General features: G+C 48.1%; 1 protein-coding gene and 1 pseudogene across 1 annotated transcript in view; one reads left to right on the forward strand and one right to left on the reverse strand.

Annotated features, from left to right (window-relative positions):
* The window catches only part of LOC108311676 (monofunctional C1-tetrahydrofolate synthase, mitochondrial-like), a 17180-nt gene extending 3943 nt beyond the window's left edge, over positions 1–13237 (reverse strand). Inside the window, exons 1-4 of the mRNA XM_017539216.2 lie at positions 12792–13237; positions 2293–2377; positions 794–844; positions 658–711 (exon numbers count right to left, since the gene is read on the reverse strand). Of these exons, the coding sequence (XP_017394705.1) occupies positions 658–711; positions 794–844; positions 2293–2377; positions 12792–13018 (417 nt within the window). The 5' untranslated portion in view covers positions 13019–13237. The remainder of the gene's footprint in view (positions 1–657; positions 712–793; positions 845–2292; positions 2378–12791) is intronic.
* Positions 9478–9596, forward strand: LOC119472808 (annotated as a pseudogene).
* Positions 13238–14892: the final 1655 nt, after the last annotated feature.

Below are 14892 nucleotides of genomic sequence, written 5' to 3' on the forward strand. Positions count from 1 at the left end.
TTGGGAGGCTAAGGCGGGTGGATCACCTGAGGTCAGGAGTTTGAGACCAGCCTGGCCAACATGGTGAAACCCCGTCTCTACAAATATTAGCCAGGCATAATCCCAGCAACTCAAGTGGCTGAGGGGGTAGCCACTTGAACATGGGAGGTGGAGGTTGCAGTGAGCTGAGACCACACCATTGCACTCCAGCCTGGGCAACAAGAAGGAAACTCCATCTCAAAAGAAAAAAAAAAGAGAAATAAACTTCTACGTTATTTAAGATTCCATTATTTGAGCTTTTCTGTCACATGAAGGCAGCAGGAAGAAAAGCTAACCATAGAAGGGTCGGGCCCTAAGTACAGGGATTGTGGCCCAAGGTCCAATTTCCTCACCTCAGCCTGACAATTTCCACTAGATGATGCCACCACCACAGCTGAAGAAACACAACCAAACTCAACAGCTTGAAGCTCAAGTCTCCAGTAGACATATAACAAATGACAAGGAGCAAGGATATTATTAAGAAGCATTTACCCTAGAGAAAAGAAGTGAACTCTTCCCTCTAACATTAAGCTACAAGCAAAGGCTAGATCTTTTCCAGCCACCACGAAGAGACACCAATGGGCCCATTAGGTCTCAAGAGGAAAGAAAAGGAAGAGTTCGGAGCTCTGCCATTATTACCTCGGCTTCACTGCTATCTGGAGGGAGGCAAATGTGAGTGATGTTCAGACCAGCCTGAAAAAGGAACACAAGGTTATTTGTCACTATAAGAGAATGTATTGTTAAAAGTTACAATGAATTGTTAATAAGTCCTCACCTCCTCAGCCAAATTCTGGTTCATTTCCTGCATCAAGTTGTCGTCACCTGCCTTAGGAGAGTAAAAACAACATGACAACATAAAAACAGCTTGAAAAGGCACAAAAGTTGATCCAGAGATGACTTTTGTGATTACAGATGATCTAATTACAAAGATAATATGGAAAGTGCAGAAAAACAATCTTGCTACTTATAAAAAGGGACTTGTGGACAGCATTTAACTGAGGTCTTCAAATTATGCCACTTTTTTAAGGAAAATAATATCCTTCCTCTTAGAAGACATACATAGTAACATAGCCAGCTTCCCTCTCTGAAAATGAGGGCACCGACTGGGCACAGTGGCTCATGCCTATAATCTCAGCACTTTGGGAGGCTGAGGTGGTGGATTGCTTAAGCCCAGGAGTTTAAGACCAGCCTGGGCAACATGGTGAAATCCCATCTCTACAAAAAATACAAAAGTTAGACAGGCATGGTGGTAAATGCCTCCAGTTCCAGCGAATCAGGAGGCTGAAATGGGAGGATCGCTTGAGCCCAGCAGGTCAAGGTTTCGTTGAACCAAGATCATACCACTGCACTCCAGCCTGGGCAACAGAGCGAGACCCATCACAAAAAGAAAAAAAAAATGGAGACACCAAAGATAGGAGTTGAAATGGTTTGCCTTTAGATGGAAAGCCAGGGAGTCAGTAGATCCCCAGGAGGACCAAGCCCTGATCTAATTTTCTTTCTATTGTTCTAACTCTCCTTTCTTTGTAACGAGATGTGGGTACAGATCGCAGAGAACATAAGAAACTTGAGCACAGCTCTGTAATCCTGAAATACGCAGCACGATGGAACCAGAGGCTATTTTGATACGCTAAGTGCGTGCCAAGCCCCACAGTAGCAGCCCAACTGTCAGGCTGAGTTCGCTTCCAGGCTTGGCTCACCTCGTTATTTCTCGGCACCTGCCATCACACAAGTGTGCCAATCAGGATGGCAACCGGGGCCAACTGTGGCTCGGAACCAGGGCTGCTGCCAAAAGAAGTATGTGGAATGCAAAGTCCTTTTGATGGGATAATGACTTTTGGTCTGTCAAGTTTATGGCAGGCTTTAAAAGATAGAGTAGAAGAGATTACCAAATACCCATCTTTCATCTAGCATCTGCCTCCATTGAAACAAAGTGGGACTTTTTTCCCCAACACCATCAAATCACATTTGGTAAGCATTTGTGAGCACACATGGACCACGATGTATCCTTTGTAATGCAATGCATGTAGGTGCCTACCTCCTAGACCTTTGAAAACTACCCATACGTCAGAGGAAAATTCACAAAAGAAGACACGCTCAAGCAGAGCAGTACTTAACCCATGACCACAAAGAATCAAAAGACCAAAGAAAACAGCAGCATTGCTCACGGAGCCCTCTCTTCTTCTGCAAGAAACACGGCTGCTCTTTTGTATACAATCATTTTCTAAATTGAAAGGCGTCCTAAAATAGTAGGACTGAACCTTGTTCTCAGCTTACCTGGATAATTGCAAGAACTGGCTTGAAGGCAGGGTTTTTTTCTTGCAATAAACTCAGAACTTCTTTTGAACTCTGAATGACTTCTCTACATTGAGGGAAAAAAAATAACGCTGTGATTTCTTGGTTAATGAGCAGAAAGGACTGACACAACACATTTTCTCAGAAAGTTCGTTCCAAGTGAAAATAACTAGACCACAGAAGGACACACTCCAACGTACAGTGTGGAGCGGGGAGGCGGCGTAACCATCAAGACACTAACGCAAGGTAAAATTGGCAATCTAGTTTTTAAACTATGCAGAGGGAAACAAACTAGATGTATACAATCGTTTTCTAGGGGTGAATTTTTCTCTTGTATTTTCTAAGTGTACTATAATGAAAACTTTAGTTTTCTACTTCAAATAATCCCTCTCCTCGACCATACTCCCCCGCCATCCCCCCAAAACCCTGAGTTTGGGTCCATGAGGAAAGCAAATAAAGTGGGAAGAGGGAAGTGAAGACAGGGGATTGGGGGGTGAAGACAGGGGGCTCGCTGTTTTGGACAAGAAGTGTCGAGCCAGGACAAATTCCAGGTCCTGGAGCTTAAAAAAAGAATTAGGTAAGGAAGGAAGGGAAGGAAAGGAAAGTTCCAGAAACACTGGGGACCCATCATAATTGGATAACACGATCAAGGCCTCCAGGAGGCGTGGGGGCCGATGGGGGGGGGATGGTGGGGGGGAAAGGTGGGGGGGGCACTCAGTCCTCTGGGAATCCACAACACAGTCTGCACCTGTACTTCCTAAATGCCTAGCAGCAGTCACCTTCCCCCTCCGCCTCTGAGGGAGATGCCAGCCTGGGGTGAGCAGGCCTAGGTAAAAGTGATAGGAGGGGCCAGGCGCGTTGGCTCACGCCTGTAATCCCAGCACTTTGGGAGGCCGAAGTGAGCAGATCACCTGAGGTCAGGAGTTCAAGACCAGCCTGGCCAACATGGTGAATCCCCGTCTCTACAAAAATACAAAAATTAGCCGGGCATGATGGCGGGTGCCTGTAATCCCAGCCACTCAGGAGGCTGAAGCGGAAGAATCGCTTGAACCTGGGAGGTGGTGGTTGCAGTGAGCTGAGATGGTACCAATGCACTCCAGCCTGGGCAACAGAGTGAGACTCTGCCTAAAAAATCTTTTAGAATGTCTTCTCTTAAAAAAAAAAAAAAAAAAGTAGGAGGCCTGGCATGGTGGCATGCACCTATAGTCCCAGCACCTTGAGGTCAAGATGGGAGGACTGCTTGAGGCCAGGAGTTTGAGACCAGCCTGGGCAACATAATGAGATCCTGCCTCTATAAAAAATTCAGTGGGGCGTGGTGGCATGTGCCTGTGGTCCCAGATACTTGGGAGGCTGAAGTTGGAGGACTGCTTGAACCCATGAGTTTGAGGCTGTAGTAAGCTGTGACTGCACCACTGCACTCCAGCCTGGGTGGCAGAGCAAGACTCAATTTCTTGAATAAAAGAAAAAAGTGTTAGGAGCTCAACTCTTTCTGGAACTTTCTGGGATGAGTGACTGCAGAGGCTACCTTCGCCACCAGCCTATATGTTTTCAGCAGCATAAGAGCACTGGGAGCTGGATTCTTCCCCTCTCACAAAAGACCAAGGATGCAGCAGCAGCAGCCTCAAGGCTTCAGTGCCAAGGCCACCTTTACATTGTGTTTTCAGTCCCGACAGGGTCTGCACTGCACCTAACAAAAATGCAGAGTGAAGACGAGCCAGCCAATGCCGTCAATGGTACACTGCCAAGAGCAGAAATGCATCGGGAGGCTTCCCCCAGTTTTCAGAGAGACGGACTTGACAAATGAAACCAGAAGCGCTGCAGTTCCCAGGCGGGGCTTTGGAGGAGAGCATTGCTCAGACTCACAACCAGGACCAGCCTTTCTACCGCCAGCTGGGCGGGAACAGATGGACTGGGTGCAGGCAACTGTCAATGACCTGGGAACATTTCAGTTAGTTTTGTTTGGAAACACTTGGGATAAAGCTACTTCATTCCCAGGGAATTAATTGTATTATTGTGCTGAATAAATGCGACCATATGGGAAAGTTTACAAATCACCTTATAAATAAGCACTAAAATCCATCCATCCAATAATGGGTGACTGAGGCCCATATGCTGCACTCTTTCCAGCCTGTCGTGACTTTTAATTCGGCTATGCTGGGTTCTTATTTTTGCCTGGATCCAGGAAAGCACTGGCGTATGGGTCCCAAGCTGCTCATGCTATAAGGATCACTGGAGAGTTTGGTAAAAATAAAGGTTCCAGGCCAGGTGCAATGACTCACACCTGTAATCCCAACACTTCAGGAGGCCAAGGTGAATGGATCACCTGAGGTCAGGAGTTCCAAGACCATTCTGGCCAACATGGTGAAACTCTGTCTCTACAAAAAATATAAAAATTAGCCAGGCGTAATGGTACACGCCTATAATCCCAGCTACTCAGAAGGCTGAGGCAGAAGAATCACTTGAACTCAGGAGGCGGAGGCTGCAGTGAGCCAAGATCACACCACTGCACTCCAGCCTGGGTGACAGAGCAAGATTGTCTCAAAAGAAATAATGGCTCTGGTGTTTTACCCCAGAAAGTCTGATTCAGGATTTTCAGTAGAGCCCAGAAATGTACATTTTTAACAGAGTCCAGATAGTTCTGAGACATTAAGTGGAAACACGGCCCAGGACTGGTACTGGGCATTTCATTTACTAGCCTCAGGAACAGTCTCTAAGAGTCTCAGTTTCCTCATCAGTAAAACAGGTATACTGGCCAGGCACAGTGGCTCATGCCTGTAATCCCTGCACTTTTGGAGGCCAAGGCAGGTGGATCACCTGAGGTTAGGAGCTCCAGACCAGCCTGGCCAACATAATGAAACCCCATCTCTACTAAAAATACCCCCCCACAAAAAAAAAATTAGCTGGGCATGTTGGCACACACCTGTAATCCCAGCTACTCAGGAGGCTGAGGCAAAAGAATCACTTGAACCCAGGAGGCAGAGGTTGTAGTGAGCCAAGATCACACCACTGCATTCCAGCCTAGGCAACAGAGTGAGACTCTGTCTCAAAAAAACAAAACAAAACAAAACAAAACAAAACACATATACTACAGTGGTTCTTTTCCTTTTTCTTATAAATGTACATATTTGTTCGTTTTTCTGTGCCCCAGAGCTACCCTTAAACACTAAAACCATTCATACTAATAGCAATAATTTTCTCAGAAACATTCATAGTCTTGATCTATTCATAGTTGATGAAAGGAACACTTCTATAGGTAAGTCAGCAATCATCAAAAAGTAATTCAACTTTTAAAATAGTTGGGGATGGGGGCTAGGCACAGTGGCTCATGTCTGTACTCCTAGCACTTTGGGAGGCTGAGGTGAGTCACTTGAGCTCAGTAATTCAAGGCCACCTGGGCAAGATATCAAGACCTTGTCTCTACTCCCCCCCAAAAAAATAAGTTGGAGGATGGGGTGAGTGTGGATAGAAAAAAAAAATACAGGCATACATATTTCACTGTGTTTGCTTTATTGCAATTACAGATATTGTGTTTTTCTACAAATTGAAAGTCTGTGGCAACCTGTGTTTTGTTAAGTCTATGGGAGTCATTTTTCCAATGGCATCTGCTTACTTTGTGTCACATTTTGGTAATTCTTGCAATATTTCAAACTTATTCATTTTTAGTATGTTTGTTAGTAATCTGTGATTGATGATCTTTGATGTTACTATTGCAATTGTTTTGGGACCACAAACCCTGCCCATGATGGTTGGGCATCTTCTGACGGCTTCGCTGGACTGGCTCTTCCCCCTTCTCTCTCCCTCTCCTCTGGCCTCCCTATTCCCTGAGAAACAATATTGATATTAGGCCAATTAGTAACTACAATGGTCTCTAAGTATTCCAAGTGAAGAGTCACATGTCTCTCACTTTAAATAAAACGCTAGAAATGATTAAGCTTAGTGAGGAGGGCATGGTGAAAGCCAAGATAGGTCAAAAGCTAGGCCTCTTGTGCCAAGCTGTGAACGCAAAGGAAAAGCTATTGAAGAAAATTACAAATGCTCTACAATGGACACACAAATGATAAGAAAACAGCCTTATTAGGTGGGCACAGCAGCTCACGCCTGTAATCCTAGCACTTTGGGAGGCAAAGGCAGGTGGATCACCTGAGGTCAGGAGTTCCAGATCAGCCTAGTCAACATCATGAAACTCCATCTCTACTAAAAATACAAAATTAGCCGAGTGTGGTGGCATATGCCTGTAACTCCACCTACTCAGGTGGCCGAGGCAAGAGAATCACTTGAACCCAGGAGATGGAGATTGCAAGACTGCAGTGAGCCAAAATCAAGCCACTGCACTCCAGCCTGGGAGACAAGAGTGAAACTCCATCTCAAAAAAAAAAAGAAAAGAAAAAGAAAAAAGTTTATTGCTGATGTGGAGACAGTCTGTCTGAATGTCTGGAGAGATAATCAAATCAGCCCCAACATTCCTTTAAGCCAAAGCCTACTGTAGAGCAACCCCTTGATACTCTTCAATTCTATGAAGGCTGAGAGAGGCAAGGAAGCCACAGAATAAAAGGGTGCTGCTCACCAAGGTTGGTTCATCAAGTTTCAGCAAATAAGTCATCTCCATAACATAAAAGTTCAAGGTGAAGCAACAGGTGCTAATGTGGAACTGCAGTAAGTTATCCAGAAGAGCTAGCGAAGGTAACGTATGCAGGTGACAACACTCCACAGATGATCAACATGGATGAAACAGCCTTATTGGAAGAAGATGCCATTTAGGACTTTCATAACTAGCGGGAAGTCAATGTCTAGCTTCAAAGGACATGCTGACTGTTGTTAGAGGTTCGTGCGGCTGGTGACTTGAAGGTGAAGCCAATGCTCATTTACCATTCTGTAAGTCCTGGGGCCCTAAAGAATTATGCTGAATCTTGGCCAGCGCAGTGTCGCACGCCTGTAATCCCAGCATTTTGGGAGGCTGAGGTGGGCAAATCACCTGACGTCGGGAGTTCAAGACCAGCCTGACAAACATAGAAAAACCCCATCTCTACTAAAAATAAAAAATTAGCCAGGCATGGTGGCGCATGCCTGTAGCCCCAGTTACTCAGGAGACTGAGGCAGGAGAATCGCTTGAACCCAGGAGGCAGTTTGTGGTGAGCAGAGATCACACCATTGCACTCCAGCCTAGGCAACAGGAGCAAAACTCCATCCCTGCCTCCACAAAAAAAGTATGCTGTATCTCGTGGTGGCTCACGCCTGTAATCCCAGCTACTCAGGAGGCCAAGGTATGAGAATCACTTGAACCCGAGATGCAGAGGTTGCAGTGAGCCGAGACAGCACCACTGCACTCCAGCCTGGGTGAAAGAGTGAGACTGTCTTGAAAAAGAAAAAATAGAATTATGCTGAACTTACTCTGCCTGTGCTCTATAAACGGAACAACAAAGCCTGGATGACAGCACAATCGTTTACAGTATGGTTTACTGAATAAGTCCACTGTTGAGACTTACTATTCAAATTAAAAAAAGACCACTTTCAAAATATTCCTGCTCATTGACAATGTACCTGATCACCCAAGAGCTCTGATGAAGGTGTACAATGTCCTGCTAACACAATGTCCGTTCTGTAGTTCATGGATCAAGGGGTAATTTTCAAGTCTGATTATTTAAGAAATACATTTCGCTGGGCGCAGAGGCTCATATCTGTAATCCCAGCACTTTGGGAGGCCGAGGCGGGTGGATCACGAGGTCAGGGGTTCGAGTCTAGCCTGACCAACATGGTGAAACCCCGTCTCTACTTAAAAATACAAAAATTAGCCAGGTGTGGTGGTGCGCACCTGTAATCCCAGCTACCTGGGAGGCTGAGGCAGGAGAACTGCTTGAACCCAGGAGGCAGAGGTTGCAGTGAGCAGAGAGTGTGCCATTGCATTCCAGCCTGGACAACAGAGTGAGACTCTGTCTCAAAAAAAAAAAAAAGAAATACATTTCATAAGGCTATAGCTGCCACAGGTAATAATTCCTTTGATGAATCTGGTCAAAGTAAACTGAAAACCTTCCACAAAGGATTCACCATTCTAGATAACAGTAAGAACATTCAGGCCAGATGTGGTGGCTCACACCTGTAATCCCAGCACTTTGTGAGGCTGAGGCAGGTGGACCATCTGAGGTCAGGAGTTCAAGACTAGCCTGGCCAACATAATGAAACCCCATCTCTACTAAAAATACAAAAAAAAAATTAGGCATGGTGGCGGCACTTGTAATCCCAGCTACTCAGAAAGCTGAGGCAGGAGAAGCGTTTGAACCTGGGAGGCGGAGGTTGCAGTGAGCCAAGATCATGCCATTGCACTCCAGTCTGGACAAGAGCAAAATTCCATCTCAAAAAAAAAATTAATAAAAAGAACATTCATGACTCATGGGTGAAGTCAAAATATCAACATTAACGGGAGTTTGGAAGAAGCTGATTACAACCCTCATGGATGACTTTGAGGGGTTCAAGGCTTCAGTGGAGGAAGTAATTGCAATTTGGCAAAAACAGCAAGAGAACTAGAGTGACTGAATGGCTACAATCTCATGATAAAGCTTGAACAAATGAGGAGTTCTTATGGATAAGCAAGGAAAGTGGTTTCTTGAGATGAAATCACCCCTGGTACAGATGCCATGAACACTGTTAAAATTACAACAAAGGCCGGGCACTGTGGCTCACGCCTGTAATCCCAGCACTTTGGGAGGCCGAGGCAGGCGGATCACGAGGTCAGGAGTTTGAAGCCAGCCTGACCAACACGGTGAAACCCCATCTCTACTAAAAATTAAAAAATTAGCAAGGTATGGTGGCACACGCCTATAATCCCAGCTACTTGGGAGGCTGAGGCAGGAGAACTGATTGAACCCGGGAGGTGGAGGTTGTAGTGAGCTGAGATCGTGCCACTGCACTCCAGCCTGGCAACAGAGCAAGACTCTGTCTCAAAAAATAAAACAAAATGACAACAAAGGATTTATAAGATTATAGTAGATATCAAGTCGTTTGTAAAGCAGCTGCAGGGTTTGAGAGGACTGACATCCATTTTGAAAGAAGTCCTACTGTGGGTAAATTGCTACCATTTTCTCTCTGTAGCACTGCATGCTACAGAGAAAACCTTTATGAAAGGAAGAGTTCCACAGAGAAGCAAACCTCATTGTCTTACTTTAAGAAATTGCCATCTATGGCCGTACCACCCTGAACGTCCCCGATTTTGTTCAAACTCGGAAGCTAAGCAGGGTCGGGCCTGGTTAGTACTTGGATGGGAGACCGCATAGCAATGCCGGGTGCCGTAGGCTTTTGGCTCTTCCACTTCCTGCCTTTTATTTATTTATTTATTTTAAATAAATAAATAAATAAATAAAAGAAATTGCCACAGCAACCCTAACCTTTAGCAACCACCCTGACCAGACTACTTAATAACCATCAACATCTAAGCATGATCTTCCACCAGATCACTGGCGTTTTTCAGCAATATTTTAAAATTAAGGTGTAAGAAAAATAAATAAATAAATAAATAAAATTAAGTTGTGTGTATGTGTATATATATAGTTTTGTTTCAGCTTTTTTTGAGACGGAGTCTCACTCTGTTGCCCAGGCTGGAATGCAGTGGTGTCATCTTGGCTCACCACAACCTCCAGCTCCTAAGTTCAAGCGATTCTCCTGCCTCAGCCTCCAGAGTAGCTGGGACTCCAGGTGCATACCACCACACTCGGCTAATTTTTGCATTTTTAGTAGAGACGAGATTTCACTGTTGGCCAGGCTGGTCTCAAACTCCTGAACTCGTGATCCGCCTGCCTTGGCCAGGCTTTGTTGTTCCATTCATAGAGCACAGGCAGAGTAAGTTCAGCTTTCCAAAGTGCTGGGATTATACCTGTGAGCCACTGTGCCTGGCCTTATGTGTGTGTGTGTGTGTGTGTGTGTGTTTAAAGACAAAATGCTATTGCATACTTAATAGGCTACACTATTGTGTAAACATAACTTTTATATACACTGGGAAACCACAAAATTTGCGTGACTTATTTTATTGCAACATTCCCCCAATTGCAGTGGTCTGCAACTGAAGCCACAATATGTTAGGTGTGCCTGTACAGGTGTGTAAAGGAGTTCAACATGATTACCACTCAAGCTAATAAAACAAAATAGGACCATGCTCCCTACAACTTGTTCTATGTGTAATGTTTCATTCTTTGGGGTTACTCATTGCTACAGTGACAAGGCAAGAAAGAAAAAGGAGTCATTAGGCTCAATAAATCCAAAAAGTAGCACAAGTGTTTCTAATCAGAGATTTTCATGTCCTTGGGGGAGAAAAATGGCCTTGTCAGCCTCCACTTTGAGGACAGTGGGAAGGAATGTGAGACTCTCTGGCTAGGTTGCCACGTGTAGCTAAAACTCAGAATTAAGTCATCAGCAGCAGCTTTATTATTTTCACCATTACTGTGACTATTACACAGACTGTATTATTATTACTGGCTGAGCGCGGTGGCTCACGCCTGTTAATCCCAGCACTTTGGGAGGCCAAGGCGGGCGGATTACAAGGTCAGGAATTCAAGACCATCCTGGCCAATATGGTGAAACCCTGTCTCTATTAAAAATACAAAAATTAGCCAGGCGTGGTAACAGGCTGTAGTCCCAGCCACTGGGGAGGCTGAGGCAGGAGAATTGCTTGAACCTGGGAGGCAGAGGTTACAGTAAGCTGAGATCATGCCATTGCACTCCAGCCTGGGCGACAGAGCAAGCTTCAGTCTCAAAAAAAAAAAAAAAAAAAAAGAAAAAAAGAATTTGCATGAATAACACCCACAGATGACCCCGAATCTTGATTCATTCCTTCTCTAACCATTTCACAAGCACCTATAATATGCTGGGACCAAGGATATAGCACCAAAGAGGCAGCTGTCTGCCCTCATGTAGCTTATATTCCAGGTGGATGAGACAGACAAGAAATGAGCAAACAAGTAGTTTCAGGTTATAATCAGTGTTACCTAAAACAGCACGACAGAGGGGGTGTTTTTTGCCCTCTATGCTGGCCTCAGACTCTAACCATTAGGATGAGTCTCAACAACATGCAAGTTAAAACGTAATGACCTGGCATGTAATTCCAGTGCTTTGGGGGTGGGAGTGGAATGAGCTGGAGTTGGGGGGGGAGGTTGGGGGTTTGGAGGGCTTGAGTCCAGGAGTTCCAGACTAGCCTGAGTGACAGAGGGAGGCCCTGTCTCTACAAAATAAAATTAGCCGGGCATGGTAGCGCACACATGGGGCCCCAGTTACTCTGGAGGCTAAGGCAGGAGGAACGCTTGAGCCCAAGAGGCAGAGGCTGTAGTGAGCTGAGATGGTGCCACTTAACTCCAGGCTGGACAACAGAGCGAGACCTCATTTCCAAAACAAAATAAAAAGAAGACAGAACAAGGCAAACTAAATAAACGGTCCCTTAAAGTCATCCGCCACATAATAAAGAGCCTAGGAAACTTATTTTACTACAGAGGCGGGGAGGAGAGTGGGAAGGAAAATGGGAGAGGGGAAGGAGGAAGGAAAGGCAGAAAGACAAGCAGGCCACGACTTTAAGAAAGAAGACTAGAGGGAAAGGGAAGAGGATGTGAATGGAGGAGGTGGGCAGCCTGCTTGGGGAAACTGCATGCTGGAACTCGTTCCTAAGCCCAGTTCGGAGGGAGGCGAAAGAGGCTTGCCCGCCACCTCCAGGTTGTCCCGAGGGGCTCTCTCTGCCAGGCCCCGAGCCTGGGCACCCTTCTCCGCGAGAGAGGGAAGGCTGGGGCCCAGGGGCGGGGACTGGGGCGGGGACAGCCCGGCCTGGGGCTCCCAGTTCGCTCAAGGCCCGGAGAACCCTGCAAACCTAGCTGGGCGGTGGGGCTGGAAACCAGCACTGATTCTCCTCCGGCTCCTCCGGCGGCTGCCCGGGAACCCGGCTCCACCTTCGCCGTTCCGGGAAAAGCGGACGTCAGCCACAGACCCCAGCCCCGCAGGAGGGGCGGCACGCGGGGAGGGGCTCACGACACCTTGGAGCCTCGCGCGGGCGGTGCTGATCCCGAGCCCGCCTCTCCGGAGCCCCACCCCTAGCCCCTGGCCAACCGGCGCGCGGAGCCGCAGCCCACCTCCTTCTCCTCCTCCTCGCCCCATCCCCTGGCTTCCGCCCCAGCCGCGCCGCCCCTCTACCTTGTGGGTCGCGCCCGCGCGATTGCATCAGAGCCGGCTGCCGGCGGCCCACGTGGAGCCGGGCGTGCGATCCGTGCTCCTAGGCACCCTTCGGGGTTGCCCACGCCCGCCTGCATTCCGGGCCCGGCCGGGTCCTGGATCCCCCGTTCTGCGCCAGCGCGCCCGGCCGCAGTCCCCGACCCCCCGCTTCCCGACACACAGCCCAGAGTCCCTAACGAGTTGGTACCAAGCACTCGCAGCCCCGCGCCCCGTACCCCACCGCGGCTCCAGGCGCCCCGCCCCTGGGCCTGGGCCGCTGCCGCTGGAGAACTGGGCCCGACACTCACCTGACGATCGAGTCTCGCATCGCGGGCGTGCGGCCGCCCGGGCTGCAGCTGCTCGGGGCCTGGCCATTCTGCAGCCGCCGCTGCCCGAGCAGGCCCTCCCCGCCACCGCTGCCCCCTCCGCCGCCGCCGCTGCTGGCGCGACAGGGCACATGGAGGCGGCGTGGCTGGCCCGGAGGCTGCAGCGGGCAGCGGAGCTGGCGTAAGACGAGCAGCAGGCGCTTGCCCATGGCGCGGCGCGGCGGGTCTTCCTGGGATGCGGAGCTGCGGCTGGCGACGGCGGCTGGGCGCGTGCCAGGCGAGCCGGCGGGCGGCGGGAAGGACCTGGCGCTTCCTCCTCGCCCGCAGGGGCCCCTAGGGGGCACTGCACCCGGCGGCGGTGACGTGCGGAGGGCGGGGGCCTGCGGGACGCCGGGCGGCTCGGAGGAGCGGCTGGGATGTCACCGGCCGGCTTCGGGCACCTTCGTTTGTTCAGCTGTACCAGACAGAGGGTGGGGCCCGGGGTGGGGCTCAGACCTTGCCCTGAGACTCTGCCTACCCCGTTTCGTCCTTTAAGGTGACCCTTGGTCCTCAGGGCGCCAAGTTTAGACGGGAGGGCTTAGATTTGCTCTGCTGGAGATGGCCTGCGGGTAAGAGGCTTTGTAACTTTAGGCAGGGCGCCTAATCTCGCTGAGCCTGCGCGCCTTCGTCAGTACAACAGAGAGAACAACACTCTTCTTAAAATTTTAAAAGAATTTTATATTCCTGATTGGTTCCAGGGACCCCTCCAGGGGACACACATCCACAGATGCTCAAGTCCTTGGTTAAAAAGAAAAAAGTATTTACATGCCGGAAGTGGTGGCTCACGCTTCTAATCCCAGCATTTTGGGAGGCTGAGGCGGTTGGATCACCTGAAGTCAGGAATTCAAGGCCAGCCTGGCCAACATGGTGAAACCCCGTCTCCACTAAAAATACAAAAATTAGCTGGGCGTGGTGGTGCACACCTGTATTCCTACCTACTTGAGAGGCTGAGGCAGGAGAATTGCTTGAACCTGGGAGGGAAAGGCTGCGGTGAGCTAAGATCTTGCCACTGCACTCCAACCTGGGCGACAGATCGAGACTCTGTCTCAAAAAACAAACAAACAAAAAGAAAGTAGGGCCTTTTTGTTGTTGTTGTTATATTTGTACAACTATTTTTATGACAGCATTGTTTGCAATAGCCAAAAGGTAGAAAGAAGCAAGTCAAGTGTTCATCAGTGGGTGAATGGGTAAATAAAATATGGTATATATAGACAAGAGAATATTAGCCAAAATGAAGGAAATTCTGACACATGCTACAATATGGATAAAGCTTGAGACACAAAAAGACAAATTCTGTGTGATTCCATTGATGCGAGGTTCCTAGAGCAGTCAAAGTCCTGGAGACAGAGGAATGGGGGATAGGAAGGAGCAGGAAGTAGCTGTTTAATGGATACAGAGTTTTTGTTTTGATAGTTGGAAAGAGTTCTGGAGATGGATGGTGGTGATGGCTGCACAACAATGTGAATGTACTTAATGTCACTGAACTATATGTATGTGTGTATATATATAGATATAGATATAGATATAGATATTTTTTTTTCCAGACAGAGTCTCACTCTGTCGCCAGGTGGCAGGCTGGAGTGCAGTGGTGAGATTTTGGCTCACTGCAACCTCAGCCTCCCGGGTTCAAGCAATTATCCTGCCTCAGCCTCCCGAGTAGCTGGGACTACAGGCACGCACCACCACACCGAGATAATTTTTGTATTTTAGTGGAGATGGGATTTCACGATGTTGGCCAGGATGGTCTCGATCTTTTGACCTCGCGATCCACCCACCTCGGCCTCCCAAAGTGCTGGGATTACAGGCGTGAACCACCGTGCCGCACGGGCTGAACTATATATTTTAAAATAGTTAGGATGGTAAATTTTAGCCGGACGCGGTGGCTCATGCTTGTAATCCCAGCACTTTGGGAGGCTGAGACGGGTGGATCACCTGAGGTCAGGAGTTTGAAACCAGCCTGGCCAACATGGTGAAACCCCATCTCTACTAAAAATACAAAAAATTAGCTGAGCATGGTGGCGGGTGCCTGTAATCCCATCTACCC

Source organism: Cebus imitator, unplaced genomic scaffold, assembly GCF_001604975.1.
Source record: "Cebus imitator isolate Cc_AM_T3 unplaced genomic scaffold, Cebus_imitator-1.0 Scaffold6, whole genome shotgun sequence".
Taxonomy (NCBI): domain Eukaryota; kingdom Metazoa; phylum Chordata; class Mammalia; order Primates; family Cebidae; genus Cebus; species Cebus imitator.